This window comes from Nuphar pumila, chromosome 10 (assembly GCF_984573655.1).
Source record: "Nuphar pumila chromosome 10, dmNupPumi1.hap1.1, whole genome shotgun sequence".
Classification (NCBI taxonomy): domain Eukaryota; kingdom Viridiplantae; phylum Streptophyta; class Magnoliopsida; order Nymphaeales; family Nymphaeaceae; genus Nuphar; species Nuphar pumila.
In genome coordinates this window covers 87,997,847-88,021,598 of record NC_143258.1, presented here as the reverse complement: position 1 = coordinate 88,021,598, position 23,752 = coordinate 87,997,847, and the positions used below count along the sequence as shown (strand labels likewise).

Below are 23,752 nucleotides of genomic sequence, written 5' to 3'. Positions count from 1 at the left end.
CTATAGGTTGTCGATGAGTTTATAAAGTTAAAACCAAAAGTGATGGGACCCTAGAAAGATATAAGGCACGACTTGTAGCCAAAGGCTATGCTCAAAAGTATGACATTGATTACGAAGAAACCTTTGCCCCTGTGGCTCGAATGACCACAGTTCAAACTTTAATTGCCTTAGCCTCTATTAAGAAATGACCTATATTTCAAATGGACGTTAAAAATGTCTTCTTAAATGGGAGTCTTGTTGAAAAAGTGTACATGGAAGCTCCTCCTAGTATTAGTCTTCCTAAAGGTAAAATTTTTCGTCTTGAGAAAGCGCTTTATGGTCTTAAACAGGCACCAAAAGCCTGGTATGACAGGTTTAGTCATGTTATAACTGATATTGGTTTTCGTTCTTGTTTGTCTGACACTGACTTGTTTATTAAGCAATCTTATGCATGTATCATGATGCAGAGCAGGACCCGATTGGGTCTATACCACGTGATGCAGGCTCGGCATGGGAGCCCGATCCACTTCCAAGGTTGGACGATCGGACCCAGGAGCGGGATTCAACCATAGGTAAGGTGACCCGATGTAGGGACGTGCTGCGTACCTATTCCAGATGTGCGCATGCCCGGACGACACAGACCCAGCAGCAGCGAGAAGATGTCTCGGGTCCGATATCGGACCCGAGACCCGGATCCAGTTGATGTCTATAAAACCCTATTCTAGGGTTGCGTGGAGGGCAGAGAATATTCAGACTGCAGTAGCTTTTCTCCATTCTTCTATTGCGTGTTCCCTTCCTTACTGTTATTCATTTCTTTATTGTTCTTTCATTGTTCATTTGAAGCTTATATTGAAATAAAAATAAGCCTCACCGATTTTCGGTAGGCCTTTCTCTTACTTCCTGCACATCGCACGGCTATGAGGGTCGCGTCGTCGACAACCGTCATCAACGAACGAGGAAACTGATCCTCCTCGCTGCATCAAAGTGGTATCAGAGCCCAGCGTTTCCTCCTTCCTCAATGACATGGTTCAAGAGGCAAGGAGCGATCCGGCGAGCGGAAAAGAGCGGGAGGAGGCCGACAACGAAGATCTGATGTTGCAGATGATGGAAATAATGACAAAAATGCAAGAAAACATGTTGCGCGTCAGCAGGGATGTGGCCAGCATGTCAAGACGCCTAGATGAGGTCAAAAATTGGATCGTGACTAGGGATGGCAATGGACCGGGGGAAAGCGGGGCCCCGCCTCGCCCCGTTTGGACCAGGGATGAAGGGTATGAAACGGGGATAGAGGGGGGGACGAAGGTTAAAATCCATCCTCGTCCGGGGGTGGAGGCGGGGATGGACGTGCACTTTTCCCCGCCTCGCCCCGCCCCCGCCCCGCCCCCGCCACGATCCCCGCCCTGACCACTTTTCCCCGCAATATCCCTGCCCCGCCCCGCCTCATCCCCGTTTGAACCGGGGATGGAGGACATGAAACGGGGATGAAGGCGGGGATGGAGGATAAAATCCATTCCCCGCCGGGGATGGAGGCGGGGTGGAGGATAAAATCTTGAGGCGGGGCGGGGGTGGAGACCTTGTCCCCCGCCCCGCCCCACTGTCATCCCTAATCGCGGCCATCGAGTCGACCGGGGAGGCATGCATGGCGTCTATGCTGAACACGGGAGCGGGATCGAGTGACGACGCCGACAGTCAAGCGCATGCTGTCGCAGCGGACCCAGGCCAGTCGGTCCCCGGTGATCGCGCCACTGCCCCGAACCCGGTACCCCCTTTCCACCCGGTAGCAGTTGGCACCCTCCAGGAGAACCCGAGATTCCTGGCTGGAACCCCACAACACTTGGGTGTGCCCCAGCCCAGGCCGTGATTCCCTGTGGGCCTGCCGCAGGCCGGGCTTGGTCTGCAAGACCCCAGCGGCGGGCTGGGCCCTGCTGCAGGACTGGGTGCATCAGTCCGACCCAGGAAGGAGATTGCCCTTCCCCCTGATCCCGCGCATGGAGGCCCTATGGCAGCAAACCTGCGGGCGGGAGCAGGGGGACCCGTGTGGATGGGTCCGAGCCCGAGAGGGTCTAGACTGGAATATTTTTTTATGGGACCCATACTTGGATTTCAGGGGCCATTCGTTAGGTCCCCGGGAGCAGGTCCAAGTTTCAAACCCCCTTACCCGACCTACCCAGTTGGGTTTAGTTCGCGGTTCGTCCTGAATCAGACCCAACCCATTATGTTTGAATCCCAAAATGGATCCAATGCCGACCCAAACCTGTATCGGACCCGGACAGAGCTCCAGTTTGACTTTGAGCCTAGTCAAAACCAGACCCATAATCATATGGAATGTGGGTCGAGTTCAAACCAAGCCTTTTATCCCCACAACTCGATCCCCGATCCAACCTATCCAAATTTGGGTCCGACGAATAGCTTAGGACTAGACCCGATCCATATCCAGTCGGGCGAATCATCCCAATATTATACCAACCAGATCCAATACCCGAATCCGAACCAACCCATTAACCCATCCCCGGTCCAAAACCCAATACCACACCCGATCCAACACCATTATCATAACCCAAACCCATATTATCCCACTCCTACCCACCTAGAGCCCGAGACCCGACCAACTCGTCCACCTTTAGTAGGACCCCCCTTCATATCAGTGCCACAACGTCAGCCACAGATGCCTCCCACCCACAGGCAAGCCAGACCGCGGCAGAATTAGCAGGGACCAGCGCGACCTGAGCATCGACCACACATCGTTAGAGTTCGTCAGCACCAGCATCCAGGCTAGTAGTATCGCGCCAGTACCGCGCAGAGGGTGATGAAGTAGTGTGGGACGACGACGCTTTCTAGAACGAGTATCCCGCAGGAATAGTGGAGACTTGTCAGCAGAGAGCACCAGAGCACCCCTCCACTTACGGGATAAAGTTGGATCTTCTGGAATTCGCAGGATGATTCGACGCAGAGCAGTTCTTCGATTGGTCCTTTGTCGTACAGTTTTTCTTCGACTACCACACTGTTGCTGAGCACCGTCGTGTCTTTCTAGCGTCCACTCGGTTGCGAGGCCTAGCGCAGACATGGTGGGTTGAGCTGCAGAGGTCAAGGGAGCGGCAAGGACTAGGGCGCATACAGACATGGGAGGAGATGCAGTCAAAGTTCGTGCCTTCAGACCACGTCGAGCGAGCCTACAAGGAGTACCTGATCCTGCGTCAAGGCACCTGAACTGTGGCGGAGTACACTGCTGAGTTCCAGCGCCTTTCCCTACGAGTGCAGATTGAGGAGACCACCCGCCAGCAGGTCATGAGGTATATTTCTGGCCTTCGTCCTGTTATTGCTGACGATTTCAGTTGTGTCACAGTCGAGACATTAGATCAGGCAAGCAGTTATGCCATGAATGTCGAGGAAAATTTGAAGAGGAGGTAGGAATATAGGACTTCCCGTAGTGACCAGTCCAGTCGACCCAAGTCGAGCTTCCCAACCAGGGGAGCGAGCTCCCCTAGGAAGGAAGACTCAAAGTCCACCCCTAGAGTAGATCCTAGTAAACCTGACCAGTCCGGACCTGCATACAATACCAGATCCAAAGTCAAACCTAGTGAGTCGACCCTCCGTTGTTTTAGGTGTCAGGAGTTAGGACATGTCGCGTCTAAGTGTCCCACTGTGAGCAAGAACGTCCATCTTGTCGAGGGTATTGTTGAATCAACATCTGATAGCGAGAGTGAGGGTGAGTCATTCGTTGAGGAAGAGGATGAGAGAGAAGTCGTAGAGTTCGACGGCAACGTCAAACACTTATTGTCCATCCGTTATGTTTTGACCGCACCCCGTGAGTCGACCCCTGAAAAATGGTTGCGAAACATCTTTAGAGTCCGGTGCAATTGTGAGGGTCATGCATGTGATGTTATCATTGATACCGGGGCATGCGAGAATATGGTGTTCGAGAGTATCGTGTCCACCCTAAACCTGAAAACGGAAAAATTGTCCGAACCATACAAAATGGCATGGTTTAAAAGAGGAAACGAGGTTCCCATCACCCAGCGTTGTCTAGTTCGATTTTTCATGGGGGAGCATTACCGCGATGAGGTGTGGTGTGATGTAGCCCCTATGAGCGCATGTCACATTCTTTTGGGACGTCCCTGGTAGTTTGATCGCAAGACCATTCACGATGGTCATAGGAACACGTACTCTTTATTTTTAAGGGTCATAAAATAGTCCTTCTCCCTATCAAGGAGACAGGTTTTCCTACTGTGGATAAGCATGAGCGGGTTCTGAGGCTCGCAGGCCTATCTTATCGGTCTTTCTTGAACCAGTGTCGGGAGGATGGTTATTGTTATGCTCTGGTGGTTAAGTCATTGATGAGTACGTCATTTTCTGTTCCCGCAGACATCGCTCCCCTTATTGAGGAGTTTCACGAAATTATGTCGGATGACCTTCCTGATGGTCTACCTTCGATGAGAGTGGTTCAACACACCATTGATTTTGTCCCTGGATCGAGTCTCCCTAACCTCCCCGTGTATCTCATGAACCCATCCGAGCATGTCGAGTTGTTGAGACAGATTCGGGAGTTACTGCAAAAGGGTTTTATTCGTGAGAGTGTGAGCCCTTCCGCGGTACCCGCCATGCTCACTCCTAAGAAAGATGGGTCCATGCGCATGTGTGTTGATAGTCGTGCTATAAATCGCATCACTGTCAAATACCGTTTTCTCATCCCTCGATTGGATGATATGTTTGATATGTTGGCTGGTGCCTCTATCTTCTTCAAAATTGATTTAAAAAGTGGGTACCACCAAATCCGTATCCGAGAGGGAGATGGGTGGAAAACGGCATTCAAAACACATGATGGATTGCACGAGTGGTTAGTCATGCCCTTTGGGTTATCAAACACCCTGAGTACTTTCATGAATATGATGACTCAAGTGTTGCTTCCTTGCATAGGGAAGTTGTTGTCTATTTTGATGACATTTTGATTTATAGCTCGTCGTTGTCTGATCATTTGAGTTATTTGTGTTAGGTCTTAGATATTTTAAGAAGGGAAAAGTTGTATGTCAATGCTAAAAAGTGTGAGTTTATGACGTCAAGTGTTGTATTTTTGGGGTTTATTGTGTTTTCTGATGGAGTTAAGGCAAATCCCTTCAAAGTCTGTGCGATTGTGGAATGGCCTACCCCAAAGACTATAAGAGAAATTCGTAGTTTCCTTGGGCTAGCCACTTTCTACCGTCGTTTTGTGAGAAACCTCAGCACCCTCATGGCCCCCATCACGGAGTGCCTAAAGGGTACTAGTTTCCATTGGACATCTGCTGCTGGAAAAGCTTTGACACTTATCAAAGAGAAAATGACTAGTGCCCATGTCTTAGCCCTTCCTGATTTTAGTGCAGTCTTTGAGGTTGAGTGTGATGCCTCTAAAGTGGGGATTGGTGTAGTCTTGAGTCAGAACTGCAGACCCGTTGCTTTCTTTAGTGAAAAGCTGACTCGGACCGGGTGCCAATATTCCACCTACGATGTCGAATTTTATGCCGTGGTACAAGCCCTTCGTTATTGGAGGCATTATCTTATTTATAAGGAGTTTGTCTTGTACACGGATCATGAGGCTTTGAAGTACCTAAATAGTCAAAAGAAGTTGAGTACTCGTCATGCCAAGTGGGTCAGTTTCTTGCAAGGTACACTTTCACATTCCCCATCAATCTAGTACTTGAATAAGGTAGTTGATGCTCTTAGTAGAAAGAACAACCTTTTGATGACTATGTCAGTGTAGGTCATTGGGTTCGAGCAGTGTAAGGCATTATACCTGACGGATCCGGACTTCCAGCAGATTTGGGAAGGGTGCCTCTCCTCTGATCACACGGTCAACCCACGATTTAATATACATAACGGTTACCTCTTTCGCGGTAACAAGTTATGTGTGCCTGATTTCTCTCTGAGACTTCAGTTGATTTTCGAGTTACACAAAGGGGGACTAGCTGGGCATTTTGGACATGATAAGACGTTCGCTCTGTTAGATGAACGCTACTTTTGGCCCAAAATGCGCAAAGATGTTGTCAAGTTTATTCAAAGTTGTCGAGTGTGTCAAGTGTCTAAGGGTCATCGTCAGAATAGTGGTTTTTATACTCTGTTACCCATCCCGGAGCGTCCCAGGGAGCATGTGTCCATGGATTTTATTGTGGGTCTTCCCAAAACCCCGCGTCATTTTGATTCAATTTTAGTCGTTGTTGATCGGTTCTCCAAAATGGCTATTTTTGTCCCTTGTAAGCGAACTACCGACGCCTCCTTAGTAGCTTCCTATTACTTCAAGGACGTGGCCCGCTTTCATGGTTTACCTCACACGATCACTTCAGATCGTGACACGCGTTTTATGAGCCATTTTTTAAAATCGTTATGGGCCTTGTTGAACACCAAACTTCAGTTCAATAGTGCTTATCACCCTCAAACAGATGGCCAAACTGAAGTTGCCAACCGCACCTTAGGAAACCTGTTACAGAGTCTAGTGGGGGAGAATGTCAAAACTTGGGACCTCGTATTGTCTCAAGCCGAGTTCGCATATAATAGCTCCATCAGTCGGTCTACAAGCAAATCTCCGTTCCAAGTGGTTTATGGTCGGTCACCCACCCATGTAGTTGACCTAGCACCTGTGTCCGATATCCCAGACCCCGCCCCAGATGCATTTGATGCCGTCAAATATATGTGTGATATCCATAGACAGGTTCGAGCAAAACTTGTTGAAAGTTATGTGGCCTACAAAGCTTTCGTAGATCAAAGTCGCCGTGATGTCCAGTTTCAAGTCGGTCAGTTAGTTTGGGTTTACTTGCGTCCGAGCGTTTTCCCGTAGGTACCTATGGCAAGTTGAGTCCTAAGAAGTATGGTCCTTTTAAGATTCTTCGGCGATTGGGTCTGAATGCCTACCTCCTTGAACTGCTCGAGGATTGGCACATTTCACCTGTTTTCAATGTGTCTGATCTATATGCTTACTGTGGAGACAAGTCATCAGAGCTGACTTCTTCCCAACCAGGGGAGAATGATGCAGAGCAGGACCCAATTGGGTCTATACCACGTGACCCAGGCTCGGCCCAGGAGCCCGATCCACTTCCAAGGCTGGACGATCGGACCCAGGAGCGGGATCCGACCACAGGTAAGGTGACCCGATGTAGGGACTGTTAAAATGTATCATTCAAACCTTTGTAATACTATATATATTTTATATATATAAAGGATAATACATATTCATATATTGTATATATGCATATGTATTATCCTAATTATATATAATATATATATTTTTCTATTTATAGGCATAGGGGTAGTTTAGACATTTCCAGTTTTACGCATATTCCATTCGGAATATGTTTGTAATTTAATTTTATTTTTTATTTTTTATTTTTCTATTTTTTTAGGGTTTGCGCCACCTAGGGAGGCTCCCCAAAGAGTCGTTGGGGAGCCCTCAACGGTCACAAATGTGACCGTTGGGGGCTCCCAACGACTCTTTTGGGAGCCCCCTTTGTGGCTCCTCTCTTGTGTTATAATAGGGGTCTCCCCCTTGTATTTCTTTGTGATTTGGAGGAGCTCTTGCTTTATTGTAAGGGGTTTTTCCCCTCTTCTTCCTTTCTTTCAATAATATTCAACTTATGACTTTAAGTCATATTTTTGCCCCTTGTGTGGGTTTATGTGTTAGCACATTATGTGCTTATGTTGTTCCCTTTAATGGGTTTATTCGCACTTCATGTGCATGTATGGGTTCATTATTGAACCTAATGTATTCAAAGCCACTTTCTCACATGCTATCAGAGCCCGGTTGCGATGGGATTGTCTCTTGGCGCAACAGAAAGCGTAGTGCTCAAGAAATGGTGAAGTATTCATTGTTCTTTTTTTATTAGAAGTTTTTCGGTATGTATCTCTTTTCTTAACATATTATGCATTATGAAACTATCTTTCTTGCACATTTAGTGTTTTTAGTTGAATCATTTCCTTTCACTTTTTCGGGTGTTCGTATATCTACTTTTAAATTTGGTAAACTTGTTTATTGTTCAAAAATATAATTGTTAGTTATATAGTTATCGATTTCTCATCACATATAATAGTAATTTATGTTTTGCAAAATTATTATTTTTTAATTATCTGAGATTTATGATTTTTCATAAGAATTTTGTGATTAACATATAAGTTAACTTTTTAAATACGATTTCTTGCTAAATTAATGATCTTTGCTTAAAAACTCTTGTGTTTGGTTTTTTTGACAAAACTTTTTGTAACTTATATAATTCTTGTATAAGTTAATGTTCTTTGCTATATTCTTTGATTTTCTCATTATGAATCCTAAGTAGTTCTTGTTAATGATAAGAACTCCTAAAGATGTTTCAATGATTTTGGTTTATTTAAAGGATTTTTTGTGATAAATAGGTTGTTCGAACCATTGTAAAAGATTTTTTAAAAGAATTTCTCACACTATATAGAATGCATAGTGTGTCTATTACATCTTTTTGGTATAAAAGTTTTCGTTAATTTTATTGATACAACTTTACAAACTTGTTGGTTTGTATTTTTCACATAAGATTTCAAAACCTCTTGTTTATATCTCTAAAGATGTCTATGTTGACCATCGTATGGTCCTCTTTGTCCTAAATTACATTTATCAAGCATATAATTGCATAATTAAAAGTTTGAGAAATCTCAAGGATTGCTCTTTTTATAAAGTGCATACTTGCTCCCTTTTGTGTGTTTTTGTATTTTATATACATTTGTTTCTCAAATAGTTGCACTTGTATGCATTTTCTCTTTTCTATGAAATACATGCCTTAGTGCATGTTTGTTTACACCTTGGTGTGTATTTGTTCAAATATTGTATGAGTGCCCTCGTGCACATCTTTTTGTGCTTGCATATGTATTGTCTCTTCGTAGACATTTCTTACATTATGAAGATTTTATGCACATTTCTTTTTGTGAAAAATATAATGAATTTAGATATTGACCCTTTTTAAAATCATTATAAAACATGATAAGTACTTATAGCACTTTGTACGTTTCCGCATATCTGATCACAATCAAAGGATATTTAAAACTTGTTGTATGGGATTTTTATCCCAAATCTATAAATTTTCAAGTACTAATGAATATTCTTTCTTTGGGTTTTGAGTTAAAACTCTCTTTGTGAACCATTACGGTTCTTGTGATTCCTTTGATTAAAAAGCTTGATTGTCTTGATTATCCCAAGATGTATTCTTCATGTCATTATGTTTGTTGCCAAGGTATTCTTTTGACTTTTAATGGCATTTTTTTTATCCATCACATGTTGTCATATGATGCATCAATTCTTTTATGGCCCTATTGTTATATTAGAGATTTTTGAGGTGAGTTATGGGCACCTCGTGTTATATCATTCTAGATTGTCCACTTGTCATATTATAGATGGTGATTGAGGTGAGTTATGGGCACCTTAGGACTCTAAAATGATTTGGTATATGATCTCTAATTATGAGTGTAGCACTCATTGTTATGTCATTTTAGTTTGTCCACTTACCATATTATAGATGGTGGTTGAGGTGAATTATGGGCACCTTGGGACTCTAGAATGATTTGGTATATGAGTGTGTCACTAGTTTAATGTTGACCATTGATCTTATGGATGCTCTTATTTATATATAAATGTGATGGATATATAATGTTTAAAACCTTAAATGTTTTAAGGTATATTAAAATCAAGGTTTTGGGGTTTTTTTTGCCCAACCTTTTATTGTTTATGAATCATATGAGCGCATTTGCACATTTATGTTTTGTGCTCTTATGTACAAGTATTCTTGGTGTGTGTATATTCACACATTTTATTTCAAAATGATATTGTTATGAGTATTCTTTTTTAAAGAATATTGTTTCAAGGTTTTATTTATATGATTGTCATTACAAGTTTTATTGCCTCAAAAGTCTTATCCTTTTATGCCCCTTATCTAAGTGTCATCATATGTAGACAAGAATTTTATTACACCTTCGTGTGTTGGTTGCCCTTTGTTGGCTTTTGCTCTCTTGGTCTAGTAGCTGAACACACTTGTCTTGAGTGTTATTTTATGTAGACAAGGCACGTTGATTTACACCATGGTGTGTGATTTTAGCTTATGTTGGCATTTGTGTCCTTGTTCTAGTCGCTGAGTTATATGCTCATGGTTGACTTCTTTCACTCAATTCAAGTGTCATTTTATGTAAACAAGAGATGTATTGTGTTTTTAGCCCATGGTTGGCTTAATACTCTTGTTCTAGTAGCTGAACATATTTGATCTTGAGTGTATTTTTACGTAAACAAGAGATGTTTTTTGTCTATGTTGGCGTGTATTCTCTTGTTCTTGTCGTTGATACACTCATTTCAAGTATTATTATATGTAGACAAGAGGTATTTTTACACACCTTAGTGTGTGTCATTTGGCCTTTAATGACATTATATTTATATTCTTGATCTAGTAGCTTATACACTTGATTTATGGGTTTTGGAGGACTAATGAGGTAGTGGTTTGTAATGGATGAACTATTGTTGAAATTTGCAAAATTTCATTCATGACTTGTGTTTTAAGATATTCAAGTGAATCATATTTTTGATATGCATATTTTTAAAAATCAAGTTGATTTTTTGGCATATATTAAGTGCTTATGGTTCTTTGGCCACTTTTGTATGCAAAATGTGTTTTTGTCAATTGAGTGAGATTTTCCTAAATGGGTAAGATTCTCTACTCAAATAACACTCTTCGTTTTGCCTCGTAAATGAATTTAAAACCTTGTGAACTCTTGTGTTTATTTTATCTAAAGTATGCTTGGAGACGTCGTTTCTTTTGTTTAGCACTTCATTACATGTTTGAAGCATGTTCATTAATGATTCCTTTAAGTATTAATTCATTTCATGATAATATATGCATAGGCTCTTTATGACTTTTTAGGATCTCATTCAATAAAGCATATGTAACTTATGCCTCTTCGTAGGCTTGCTATGGTGTCCCTTAGGGGACCATTGTGTTATTCCCCATTATGGGGTTATGTTTGTCCAATGTTGGACCTTATGAATGAATTATGCATTCTTGCAATTCATTTCTGCATAATTTGCTTCCGCTTACCATTTAACATGATATATGATTTTGAAATCTTGTTTTTTCTAAATTTTCTTCATGATAAAGTAAGTATTTTATCATGTTATCTTGCATAAATATAATTTTGCACCTTGTTTAAGTTCCATTTGAGTAAAGAGCAAAGATATTTTTTACTTGTTCTTTGTTGTTGTTCCACAGGATCTTGAAGATAAGTGGAAAAAGAAGTACCTTGGATAGATCATGGAAGGTGCTCATCGTTAAAGACGTTGGAGGAAGACATTTACATTTTCAATGGCATTCGGACTAAAGGCTCTTGAAGCCTTGAGATTCTTCCTCTTGCTTTCTTCAATCTTTTCGTTCCCCCACGCAAAGTTTGAGGGGGGGTGTTAAAATGTATAATTCAAACCTTTGTAATACTATATATATTTTATATATATAAAGGATAATACATATTCATATATTGTATATATGCATATGTATCATCCTAATTATATATAATATATATATTTTTCTATTTATAGGCATAGGGGTAGTTTAGACATTTCCAGTTTTACGCATATTCCATTCGGAATATGTTTGTAATTTAATTTTATTTTTTTTTCTTTTTCTATTTTTTTAGGGTTTGCGCCACCTAGGGAGGCTCCCCAAAGAGTCGTTGGGGAGCCCCCAACGGTCACCCAACGACTCCTTTGGGAGCCCCCTTTGTGGCTCCTCTCTTGTGTTATAAATAAGGGTCTCCCCCTTGTATTTCTTTGTGATTTGGAGGAGCTCTTGCTCTATTGTAAGGGGGTTTTCCCCTCTTCTTCCTTTCTTTCAATAATATTCAACTTATGACTTTAAGTCATATTTTTGCCCCTTGTGTGGGTTTATGTGTTAGCACATTATGTGCTTATGTTGTTCCCTTTAATGGGTTTATTCGCACTTCATGTGCATCTATGGGTTCATTATTGAACCTAATGTATTTAAAGCCACTTTCTCACAGGGACGTGCTGCGTACCTATTCTAGACGTGCGCAGGCCCGAACGACACAGACCCAGCAGCAGCGAGAAAATGTCTCGGATCCGGTATCAGACCCGAGACCCGAATCCAGTTGACATCTATAAAACCCTATTCTAGGGTTGCGTGGAGGGCAGAGAATATTCAGACTGCAACAACTTTTCTCCATTCTTCTATTGTGTGTTCCCTTATTGTTATTCATTTCTTTATTGTTCTTTCATTGTTCATTTGAAGCTTATATTGAAATAAAAATAAGCCTCACCGATTTTCGGTGAGCCTTTCTCTTACTTCCTGCACATCGCACGGCTGTGAGGGTCGTGTCGTCGACAACCGTCATCAACGAACGAGGAAACCGATCCTCCTCACTGCATCATATCATCATTCTTCTTTTTTATGTGGATGATATGATCATCACTGGAGGTGACAAACAGGGAGTTGCTAATATCAAAACTCTTCTTAAAACTCATTTTGAGATGTCTGACCTAAGACTATTACTATATTTCCTAGGAATAGAAGTTGCTTATTCCCCTAGAAGGTATTTGATATCTCAATCTAAATTTGCTTCTGACATTGTTTGCAGGTCTAGCATCTCAGATGAAAAGAAAATAGATACTCCAGAAGTAGTTAATGTTAAGATGAAAATTGATGATGGAGAACGAATTGAAGATCCCACTCCATTTAGACAACTTGTTGGAGCTCCTTCCTACCTTTCTATCACTCGGCCAGACATTGCACATGTCGTCCACACAGCTAGTCAATTTCAACATACTCCCACCTCTGTTCATATGAGAGCGGTTTTACGCATTATTAGATATTTAAAGAGTTCTCTTTCACGAGAACTCTTCTTGTCTGCATCATCATCTTTAGATTTAATTGTTTATACTGATGTTGATTGGGGAGATTATCCTAATAATAGGCACTCAACCATTGGTTTTTGTGTATTTTTAGGTGAATCTTTCATATCGTGGAGGTGCAAGAAGCAGTAGAAGGTTTCTCTTTCCTCCACTGAAACCGAATATAGAGCCATGACAACTACCACAATGGAGGTTGTTTGGCTTTGAAGACTGTTAACTGACATGAAAGCTGAAGCAACACAGGCCCCGCGCATGTGCTGTGACAATAAGAGTGCAATCTACATCGCAAGCAACCGGACTTTTCATGAACGCACCAAACACATAGAGATGAATTGTCACTATGTCCGAGAGGTGTTCCTGCACAACACCATTGATCTGCCATATGCTACATTACAATACCAATTAGCATATTTCTTCATCAAACCTCTTGCAGCTCCCAAATTTCACTTTCTCTTAGACAAACTTTTGCTCATTGTACCGTAAGTTTGAGGGGGAGTATTAAAATATGTAACATAATACATAATATAATATATTATTATATAATATATTTTTTATTTTCTTTTATTTTTATGTAATAAACATTATCTAGTTCATATAGAACTAGATAATGTAATTTAGTCAAGTTCCGGTTGGAACTTGACCAAATAGTCTAGCCGTTGGAACTAGTCCAACGACTAGAAATCTAGCCGTTGACTAGAAAGGGAGAGCTCCTTATGAGCTCTCCCTCGTGCTCTTGTATAAATAGGGGTGCAGCCCCTCTTGTTTAGACACTTCTTGTAATGCTTTTCAAGCATCCTTTTACATAAATAAAATTATTTATTTATGTGTGTGTTGTTCCTATTTTACCCTTTTTAAGGGCTTTGCTTAAAGTGTCTTTTAGACACTTCTTTTGAGTGTTCCAAGGGCGTTCGTTGAAGACCACCATTTCATTATATATATGATTTAAGTGGAGTTTTGAGAACAGTCCTATGTATGATAATAGAGAAGTACGGCCCATCTGTTACTGTCAGGCACAAATTTGTTTCACTTGTCTCATGTATCATTAGTATCAGGAGCCAAATACGGCCATCCAGTGTTATCAAACATATACAAGTTGGCTGCCTGCACTTATGGTCTGTTAATGTCAATAACCATCCATCGACTGCACTGCTGATTGTCTAATGCCACCATCATCCAGTGCCATGATTTCTTTGTCATAAGCTATCATGACCTTTCTTGCTAGTCCTGTCACATTGAAACCGTTTGTCAGTCTATATGTCATCCTATCAACATGTCTCTTTCCGTCTTTCTAGTTAAAGCATAGGAAAGAAGGAAAAAAATTGAAAATTTCAAAAGCTTGTGGAGCTGAAACATGTTCGTCATGCAAAGTAGAACAATCAACTGGCTTAAATGATGAATGCTGAAAAGAAAGTTGCATATATGCAACATGTGGGGAGGCTAAGATTGACTTGAACTCTGGTTGATGTCGCTGCTGGATGAGGTTTGCAAAATAGAAACTCCTTTTTTTTTTCCAGCATGAAGCAAGTGCTTCCTAAGATATGCATGTATTTTTAGGTTATTTGCATTAAATCATTGGTTTTTTTATTCAGCATAGTGTATATTAAAATTCGAAAATGATTTCCTGGGTTGCCAGTTTGTATTTGAAAAGATGGCCTTTTTTATGGTACTTCCAAGCGTAAAAGTGGTCCACAGAGTTCCTTGTCATCTCCTTCATCCCCGCCTAAGTTCCAAAGCACCATTGTTTCTGTACAGCATGTTAATTTTTAAGATCCTTTTGGCAGTCAGAATATCGATACTGTTACGTACATAGCTAGATATTAGTATATTTCTAGATACTTTTGTTTTTTGGACATGAGTATCATGTCATCTGGTCTTCATTCTTGCTCTTAATCGTATAAATGGGTACACTTCCATATGGAATGATAGCTTTCTAATCGTGCACTTCACATGCATTTGAGGCTGATGAATAAAATGTCTTTTTGCTCCAAACTTTTGGTGCCACTAAGATTTACAATTTTATGTGGAATCCAGCTTTTCTCTGTTTTTCACCTAATCTGTTGGTAGGAGCTGTTAGTGCACGTCACCTTGTGTTGGGATGTTGCAAGTTCAAAACCCAATGGTACGTTGTATAACTGGTGGGGGTCTGCCTAACCCCAGCTTGCCTATAAAATAAAGAAAATCCCATCATGTAGTCATATAGTTGAATAGATGTTGGTGGTGTTTGGTGAATACTTCCTCAATCTCATGCAGCTCGTTATGCTTCTGTAGTCATATAGTTGAATAGATATTGGTGGTTTATGAATACTTCCTCAATCTCATGCAGCTCGTTATGCTTCAAACTGGCCTTCTTTTGGGTGGAGTGGATTTGTGCGATCAGTTCAGAAATTGGCGGCTTGATGTAGACAATATGACGTATGAGGTATAGACTCTCTCTCTCTCTCTCTCTCTCTCTCTCTCTCTCTCTCTCTCTCTCTCTCTCTGTCTGTGTGTGTGTGTGTGTGTGTGTGAACACTTCAACATTTTGGACAGGAGCTGCTTGAGCTTGGTGACAGGATCGGACATGTGAGTACAGGGTTGAACGAGGAACAGATTGCCCGTTGTCTTAGGAAAATGAAACATACAGGCACCTTAGCGTCACATTTTTCATGTGAAAGAGAAAGGAAGTGTAGCATTTGTCAGGTTGGTTTTTTTTAACTTGATGGAGAACAGTTCTTTTCTCACCCTTATTTTCCTTTCCACCATTTACCATTTCCTTATGTTATCTGTTACAAGCTAAAATTACTTAAATGGTACAGGAGGAGTACGAAGCAGTGGATGAAGTGGGAAAGCTAGAATGTGGTCACAACTTCCACATATGTTGCATAAAACAATGGCTCTCACGAAAGAATGCTTGTCCTGTCTGCAAGACAGCAGCAGCTCCCTATTAGAACAGATTCTCTTGCTTCCGTTTCATGATTTTTGGGTTTGATTCTCTGTTCTGGTTCTCTCTCTTCTATTACATGTATAGTTTTAGGCTTGCAATAATCAAGCATTTATTCTTTACCATGTTACAGTTTGGTTTCAGTAAAGTTCTCTGTTAGTGCAAACTATGACCCTTCTATGCGGCTGTGTATGAGCCCATAAAGCGTATGGATTTTGGGATTTTTCAGTGGGATAGCTTACAGATTCATCTTGTTGAGGCCTTGATTTGTAAGAAAATGGAATGCAATATTATTCACGCTTGGTGTTGCTCTAGCAATTTTTTGAACGTATTCCTGCTTGTACGTCAAATTTCCATATGTTTGCATATGGCAAAAGGGAGTGTGTATTACATAAGACAATAGGGTGATACTAAATGGTTCTTATATTGCTAGGATGTTCTAACAGTGAAAAGAGTTCCAACAGAATAATAAAATCTTTTAGTTCTCCCACTATATGAATCCTTACTATGAAATACTGTTGTGAAATTTTATTTTATTTTTGAAAAGCAAGCTGGGATTAGGCAGACCTTCACCGGTTATTATTCAGGGTTTTGAACCTTCAACCTTGTGAAATTCCTTACAAGATCTGTCGTTCGTTTTGCATTGCATTCTATGTTTGTCCTCGTAAAGATATTAATCTATGGCAGCCTATAAGATCAACAAATGAATCAAACATTATTTTTTTTATAGGCAGCTGGGGTTAGTTAGACCCCTACCTACGATTGGGCATAGGCAGAGCGTATTTCTCTTGAGTACTATTTCATCATCATAACAATGTCCCTATGCTTAATTTTGTTCAAGTAGTAACGGGACAATATTAACAAACTAAAATAACTTTTCTACAAGATCAGTGTCCATCTACTTGGGGGCTCAAAATTTTAACAGGTCCGCTGGAGCCACCGGTGGGAACCAAGAGCTATTATCAGCTTCCCAAAGATATCGCATTATAATAGTGACTGCATTTTCGCAGCATACTAATTTCCTCAAAAAATGAGTCATGTCCTGGTCATGTAAATGATTTCTTCTGAAATCTTCATTGATGCACCTCCATGAACAGCATGCGCTCAAAATTATCGATGGATGTCTTCAAAGGCCAAGCACTAGCTTCAAAACGTATCAATAACATCATGACGAGCAAGAAACTCAATTATGCAAGGATATACCTCAATATTAGCCTGCATAAACATGGAAGAACCAATGCATCAAGGAGAAAACAATCTCTCTCTCTCTCTCTCTCTCTCTCTCTCTCTCTCTCTCTCTCTCTCTCTCTCTGTGTGTGTGTGTACATGCAGAAATTGGTAGGTCCCCAAGTTTTGTTGTACACTCGTGTGTACCATCCTTGAACCGTCCAATCCAATAATCAGATGGTAAAGAAACCCTACAGATGTAACCTACATGGTTGCTTAGCAAAAAAAAAGGGTTTTGAATCAACATGATTAGAACGACTAACAATGCACCAAATTTTCAAGAATAAAAAATTTTTTATTTAACTTCGAAAAATACAATCCAAGGAATGATCCTTAGTAATCAAACCATGCTGAATACGTGAAAGGGGTCAGATTGAGTGAGAAAGGTTATTGACCCAAGTGTAAATTGCGGGCACACTTCAACAGTCAAACACATACTGGGTACGTTTGGTTCAATCATATGAGATTCACTTCCTAATACACTTTAGAAAGTGAATCTCATTTGAACAGTGCCCCCAAAACAACCAAACATAAAAAAAATTGCTAACCCCAAAAGTGAGATTTCGAAAGTGTCTCATTTGTGTGAAATTCACTTTCTCATGAGGTCTCATGAGATTTTGAAAGTGAATCTTTTTTTAACAGTATTTTCACTTTTCAAAAACACAACCAAACGTACCCCAAATATATATGTGTGTGTGTTATATTATTTGAGCAGGCATACCATTCGTCCACCAACAAGATCATAATGGGCATAGTGATGACCGCCTTGTCCTCCAAATACTTTGTAAGTTACCAGGTGTGGTGGAATGGGTTTTACAGTTTCTGCCAATCATATGTATTACAACAAAAGGTTATATAAGAAAAACTTCTCAAAATAAAGGTACATTCCATTGTAGAATTCTTACCATATACAGCCTGAGGTGGGCAAATCAGATCTTCATCTCCTGCAAGTGCTAAGACAGGGACATCACACTTGTTTAGATGATCCTTGTAGCAAAACCTACCACTTCTGTCACGTAGACCACGATATCTAAAAGCAGTTGTAAGCTGCAAAAGAACTTTGGCAGGTACAGTACCTGCAAATTATTTCAGCAAAACTTTGTGAGATGGAAAGAAAACTCATAAAAATCCATGTAGAGTAGACACACTGGCAAATATTAGATGCAAGAACAACAAAATGATTCATGTTTTGCAAACTAAAGTGAAAACAATCACATGAAGATAAATCGATGATGTTGACAGCAAGGAGTCTTTACACTGGAAAAACGAAAGAGGATTAACTCAAAGTTTTTTTCCAACTTGAACAATAATACTGCAGAGTTACAGTCCAAAGGGCGACATAAGAAGAGGCAACACAGTCTGCATCAGTTTCACACCCTGCATGTGAGATTCTAGAAGCAGAGGATGGACATTCAGATCTTCTAAGCTGCTTACATAGGCTACCATATAGAGCAAAAAACTTTAAAAAGGACATCAAACTTAAAAGTTAAAAACATTTTTAATGTACAGCAAATTTTACCAACATTAACAATTCCTCACTGTTCAAAAATTCAATATCTTTGAATACATAAACATATTAAGACATAAAAATAGCTCTTATTATGGCCATGGACAAATTACATAGCTACTAGTTTCTTGAACTTACAGAAATTATTCAAAACAAGCTTTTCAAACAGTTCAGGATGCATCATATTCTCAGCTGTAATTTGAGGGTTCAGCCAAGACAGCACATAGGGAGGACGGGAACAAAGTGGATATGCAGCAGCCAACAACGCACCAAGTGGAACCACAGGAACATTAAGAGCCTGTGCTGGGTCTGCCTGCATAACATGACCAATAAATTAGTATAAATATTTGATCATGAAGAGCATTCTAGAATAGAGACATTGTTAAGAAACTAGATCCAGTGCCAACTTAATGAACCCCAACATGTAGCCTACATCTTACATTTTTATTCAATTTTTGAAAAATTAAGCTTGTCAGTGAATGGAATAAGCTACATTTTTGTTGGTATTCAAAAATAAAGCAGCACTGAATGAGACCTAAAATTAACTGGCCTCGGAATAGGATGCAACAGCCTTTCCAAAAAGCAGGCTAGGCCTGTCACTGTGGCCATTCAACCTGCACAGGAGGAACTCAAGCCTAGCAGCCTAGTTTACCTCTTTTCAGAAGCATTGCATCCCCTGACTCATGCAAGCAATTAAGAAAATCAACTAGACAAACTTAGAATGTTTTGAGAAACATATACAGATTAACTTACAAGGGGAAGCAATAACTTAAGAGAGGAATTTGAAGATGTATAGTCAAGGGAAGAGGCTAATGTCACAACTGCAGCCAGTGTTGCTTTACTTCCTTCAAAACCTGTTCAAGAAATGGCATATTAGTAACACCTGAGGATTATTCATTGGTTTATTTTCTCCAATCATCGCATTAATTTCTTCATCATGCATCAAAACTCAGAGCCACTTCAAATTAAGTTTTTCTTTAATTTGTTTCTGAAATCATGGTTTTAATATCACAAAGATTGAAGGTTAATCTCAATAGTAAGCATAGCCCCAGAGGAACCACAGACAGACAAATGCACACAAAGATGTGCACACACACACATGCACATATCATCAACAACAATAACAACAAGAATCCTGCCTCTTCTACCTGGGGTTAACATGAGAAAGTGGAGCAGCCACAGGTTCTAGTTCTTTATAGAGATGAATGAGCATATGGTGAACTAGGAAGATGAGGCTTGATGATGATGATGATGATGATGATGAACTCACATGACTGTTTTACAGATAAAAACAAATGAAGCCTATCATTTCTGAAAGTCATCCTTTTTAAGCTCAGAAACTTAATGAAAGCAAATTTCAAGCATATGCAATCTCACCATGTCGTGATAACATAGCATATAATAGGATACCCCCCATTGAATGACCAATAGCAAGTAGCTTCCCATCCTTGGGATTGGTTTCTGCCAATATGTATTGCATCTGCATGATCGAAAATAAAACAACCCAGTTCACAGGCTTTTCAAGAAGAAAATAAGGAAATCATGAACTTTTCATGCATGTGAAAGTAATTCCATTGGCACTTAGGTTACTTTAAGAAGACTGGAATGTGCACATTCCATGCTCATGTAATGGAGGATGCAAGTGCATTTACCCATGTATTCATCGCATATAGTAACTGACTCTACAGACTCTAACTCCATGGACTTTCAATATGTCCATCATAAGACTGCACAAATTTTTCATGCATAGAGCCTCTTGTTCGAGTATCCCATTCATTTTGCAGAAGTAACTTTGACATGGAACATGTACAAAATGTAAAATATATTATATGGACGACCACAAAACAGGCAAAAATAAACCATGAGATATCATCAATCATACCAACGAGCTGAAGTGTATGATGCAGCTGTTATCTTTAACTTTTAAAAGAGGTAACTAGTAAATAACTGACGAGAGATTGTGCGGCTCAAAATAATAAAAGGATGCAATCATCAATTTTCCATGTCTTACTAATATGCAAATATCACCCCTGTCAAGTTGAACATTTAGCCAGACCCAAAAAAAATGGAATTAGAATTCAGAAAGGATTCTACAGAAAAGAAAAGAAAGGTTTGTGAAAAATCTGCTTGGGAACATGAAATAAGAAAAAATAGAACATAAAGAAAGTCACCCTTATCATGAGGAAGAGTCACCTTACCGCTGCAGGAATATCTTCTTCCAAATAATGATCAAAGTCCCAATCATATTTCACAATCAGATCAAGTTGCTTCTGGAAGTCCTCTATTGTTGTAGCAAGGCGCTCTTGCAAGTCATATAATTGCGGAGACATGGATCTTTGACCTTCCTCAATGATATTTATAAGCCTCTGGCTTAGATCTCTAATTTGGCTAGCTATAGCAGAACTTTGCCTAACTTCGAGCAAACCTGAAATTTTTCCTCTCACCTCGTTAAAGCGATCCAATAACTGAGCATCTTCTAAAAATTTTGATATTCGATCAAATAATTTAGCAGACACAATCCTTGATTGACCTTCATTGAGGAAACCAGATAGTCTTTCAGCCAAACGCATAAAAATATCAGATAACATAGATGCCAATTCTGATTCATCCCAGCTACTAATGCTTTTGCTTTTCTCAAAACCAGTACTTCCAGTATCCAACAAATTTTCGGCTTTCAAGACTGACCGTTTTTCAATAGGTGGTGAACCATCTGTAACAACCACATCAATAGATTCTATCATGTGCTTCACAGATCCATTATATGAGGAGCTCTCCAAAATGGACTCCCCTTGCCTTTTGCTCAAACCAGCACCTCGAACTTCAAGAATCCATGTATCAAACCCTTGTCTAGACATGTGCCTTGCAAATGAATACTGCAAACAATTTTAAACACGCTAATTAGGAAAGGCTAGCTGCACAACAACAACAACCCCCTCCCAATAAATAATAACTAGAAACATAATCAACATGTCACTTTAATGTTTAACAATGATGTCTAATCAAATAGAATAGTATACAACAGGTAATAATTTACTAAAGCTGGATATGTACAATAAAGACTCAGAATTTGAATCACAAATCTACCGATGTGAAAAATCATGTGGATGGGTTCAACAATGTAGTTGTTATTCTAACCCATAGTCATGGATATAGGTTATTAGTAATGTTGACAAGAGTTTTTGTTGAGAGGGCATCTTCTTGGGAAAACCTCAAAATTGAAAAAAAAGTGAAACTTTTTAAATGAAAATTATAAAAGTGAACATGAATTTTAAAAACTGAAACAATAATGTCATATTATCAAAAGCCACAACAAAGATTTTTCATAATATCACATTTTTGGCTTTTTTTCTTTTCATGAATAAGAAACAGTAAGTTTTGAAAGTTGCCAAAATTAGTGACTATGTCCTAAATAAATCTCCTACCAACAAAAAAAGATGAAATTAAAAATTTATATAATTCTTCAACCATGCACTTAGGGTGGGATGTAGTCACGTTGGGTAAGTGAATTCATCCTGCCACCAACTGTGAATTTAATCACCAAAACTAGCAAAACAACCAGTTCATTGTCTACAAGTTAAAAACGATAAGAATAAGAAAGAAAATGGTTTTAATAAAATATTTAACTCTACCTTCTGAAATTAATTAAATCTGGAAATGAGCAAAAACTAAATAAATCCAACAACCAGAATAAGAAAATTAAGATATAGCTAAAAAAAGGCAATCTAAATCAGAAGACATAAATCTGCAAATCCAAGAAAAATTACAGAATATACTAAATAAACATACAAAAAACATAAACAAGGGAGTGCAACTACAAGGGTTAGCGTCTGAAGAATCAATAAAAACTAGCAAATCCGATGTAATCTCAGCCAATTATCCAACAGTTCCGGAAACCCAGATAATGAAATGCACACAAAGCACAATTCAGAGGGTACCCACCCCGGGTGACAGATCATATCCGATGGCATTTGTTCCCACGCCAGATAATAGCAATAAAGGATGGTTTCTAGCAGTTGCCTGCAATAAGAAACAATAATAAAAATAATAACAATAATAATAATAATTCACCCAATTTCTTTAGAGAGAGAGAGAGAGAGAGTCGGTACCTCAGGGGGCGGGGGGTAACGCCAGAGAGCCAGTTGCCACTCCGTTCCGGGCACCGAAACGTAGTGCAGCTCATCAGCTGTGCAGATGGGCGGCTTGTCCTCTGCACTGCTCATAACTTGCCGCACCGCCAGGGTGATGGTGGCCGGCAAACCCCACGAACCTCCGCCACTCTTTGGGCGCCGCCACCACCGCCACCGACCAGTGTGTGGCGTCATACGCAGAGCCGAGCAAAAGTCCGCCCGCATGCTCATCGCTCCTCCCTTTGTTGGCCCTGAAACGCAGGACCAGGGTGGACATGCAAGCCTCATGGAGCCCCTACAGTAAGTGAAAGGCGACCCCACCTTCGCTAACTGTAACAGAGAGGCCATGATTCCATATATGTTGAGACCAACTTTGTTTAGCAAAATCCATTTTTTGTAATGCGAAACAGTTTTCACAATTAAATCGCAATACCTCAGATCAACTGGGCCGTTTCGCCAGGAGAAACAGTCACCAAGGGGAGGAAAGGTATAAGGTTCTACAGGTAAGATTGAGATATATCAAATCTTATAAAGCAAGAAAGTACAGCATCCCAGAAGAGCCCCTGTGGAATCTTTCCACAAGATGTTGAGTTTTATCACCTGCACATCAATCAGTGGTATCAGACTCATTGTTAAGATGAATTTATACTCTTGTGACACCATAAGCGTAAACATCAAGCACAAGTCAAGTCCAGCGAGAGCAATCTGAGCACCAATAGACACAAGTTATAGAATTAAAACGGAATAAATAACACGGTACAAACTCAGATCTGCATCTGCAAACTAGGCCTTCTTTCAGGCATTTTGTCAAACAATTAGCGTACCAATCATAATCCAATTTGATTCCATCACTGATGTTCAGTCAAGAAACTGGTTATACCTTATTTCGCTAGGCGCCTAAAAGAAAGCTGTTTGAGACATTAGAACAAACACTTGGTGGTAGCAATGACTGCAACTTTCGCTTATGATTATCGGTTACCAACCAAGTTAGTTGAGGCATTTAGACAAGCATTTAGTGTGCAAGGATGCACACACATTAAAGATTGAAAGTAAACATGGATGGGTGTCCCAATCAACTGACCCAGTCGCAGGCAGTTATGGCACGGTTGGAC

The 23,752-nt window shown here is 40.2% G+C and overlaps 2 protein-coding genes across 5 annotated transcripts in view; one reads left to right on the top strand and one right to left on the bottom strand.

Moving 5' to 3' along the window:
- Nucleotides 1-16,073, top strand: part of LOC149827230 (uncharacterized) — a 21,860-nt gene extending 5,787 nt beyond the window's left edge. Inside the window, exons 3-5 of the mRNA XM_090019222.1 lie at nucleotides 15,183-15,278; nucleotides 15,389-15,538; nucleotides 15,655-16,073. Coding sequence (XP_089875348.1) covers nucleotides 15,183-15,278; nucleotides 15,389-15,538; nucleotides 15,655-15,786 — 378 coding nt within the window. The 3' untranslated portion in view covers nucleotides 15,787-16,073. The remainder of the gene's footprint in view (nucleotides 1-15,182; nucleotides 15,279-15,388; nucleotides 15,539-15,654) is intronic.
- Nucleotides 13,968-23,752, bottom strand: LOC149827229 (uncharacterized). Of its 4 annotated transcripts, XM_090019221.1 has the most exons (12): nucleotides 23,521-23,752; nucleotides 23,074-23,240; nucleotides 22,620-22,970; nucleotides 22,453-22,530; nucleotides 21,044-21,386; nucleotides 20,712-20,938; nucleotides 19,891-19,993; nucleotides 19,267-19,367; nucleotides 18,652-18,826; nucleotides 17,912-18,082; nucleotides 17,728-17,828; nucleotides 16,606-16,994 (listed from the first exon to the last, which is right to left on the bottom strand). In XM_090019221.1, the coding sequence occupies exons 3-12, from the start codon at nucleotides 22,926-22,928 to the stop codon at nucleotides 16,926-16,928; spliced, it is 1,677 nt and encodes a 558-aa protein (XP_089875347.1). In that variant the 5' UTR covers nucleotides 22,929-22,970; nucleotides 23,074-23,240; nucleotides 23,521-23,752; the 3' UTR covers nucleotides 16,606-16,925. The 4 variants fall into 4 exon arrangements, with proteins under 4 accessions (XP_089875346.1, XP_089875347.1, XP_089875344.1 ...); XM_090019220.1 differs by lacking the exon at nucleotides 16,606-16,994 and adding an exon at nucleotides 13,968-14,083 and having other exon boundaries at nucleotides 20,712-21,386; XM_090019218.1 differs by having other exon boundaries at nucleotides 20,712-21,386.

Coding starts and splice junctions, on each gene's coding strand:
- LOC149827229 (XM_090019218.1), bottom strand. CDS start 22,928: ATGAGGCTTGCATGTCCACCCTGGTCCTGCGTTTCAGGGCCAACAAAG. Junction 18,827..19,266: donor TTAAGTTATTGCTTCCCCTT/GTAAGTTAATCT, acceptor CATGTTATGCAG/GCAGACCCAGCACAGGCTCT. Junction 17,829..17,911: donor CCCACCTCAGGCTGTATATG/GTAAGAATTCTA, acceptor TATGATTGGCAG/AAACTGTAAAACCCATTCCA.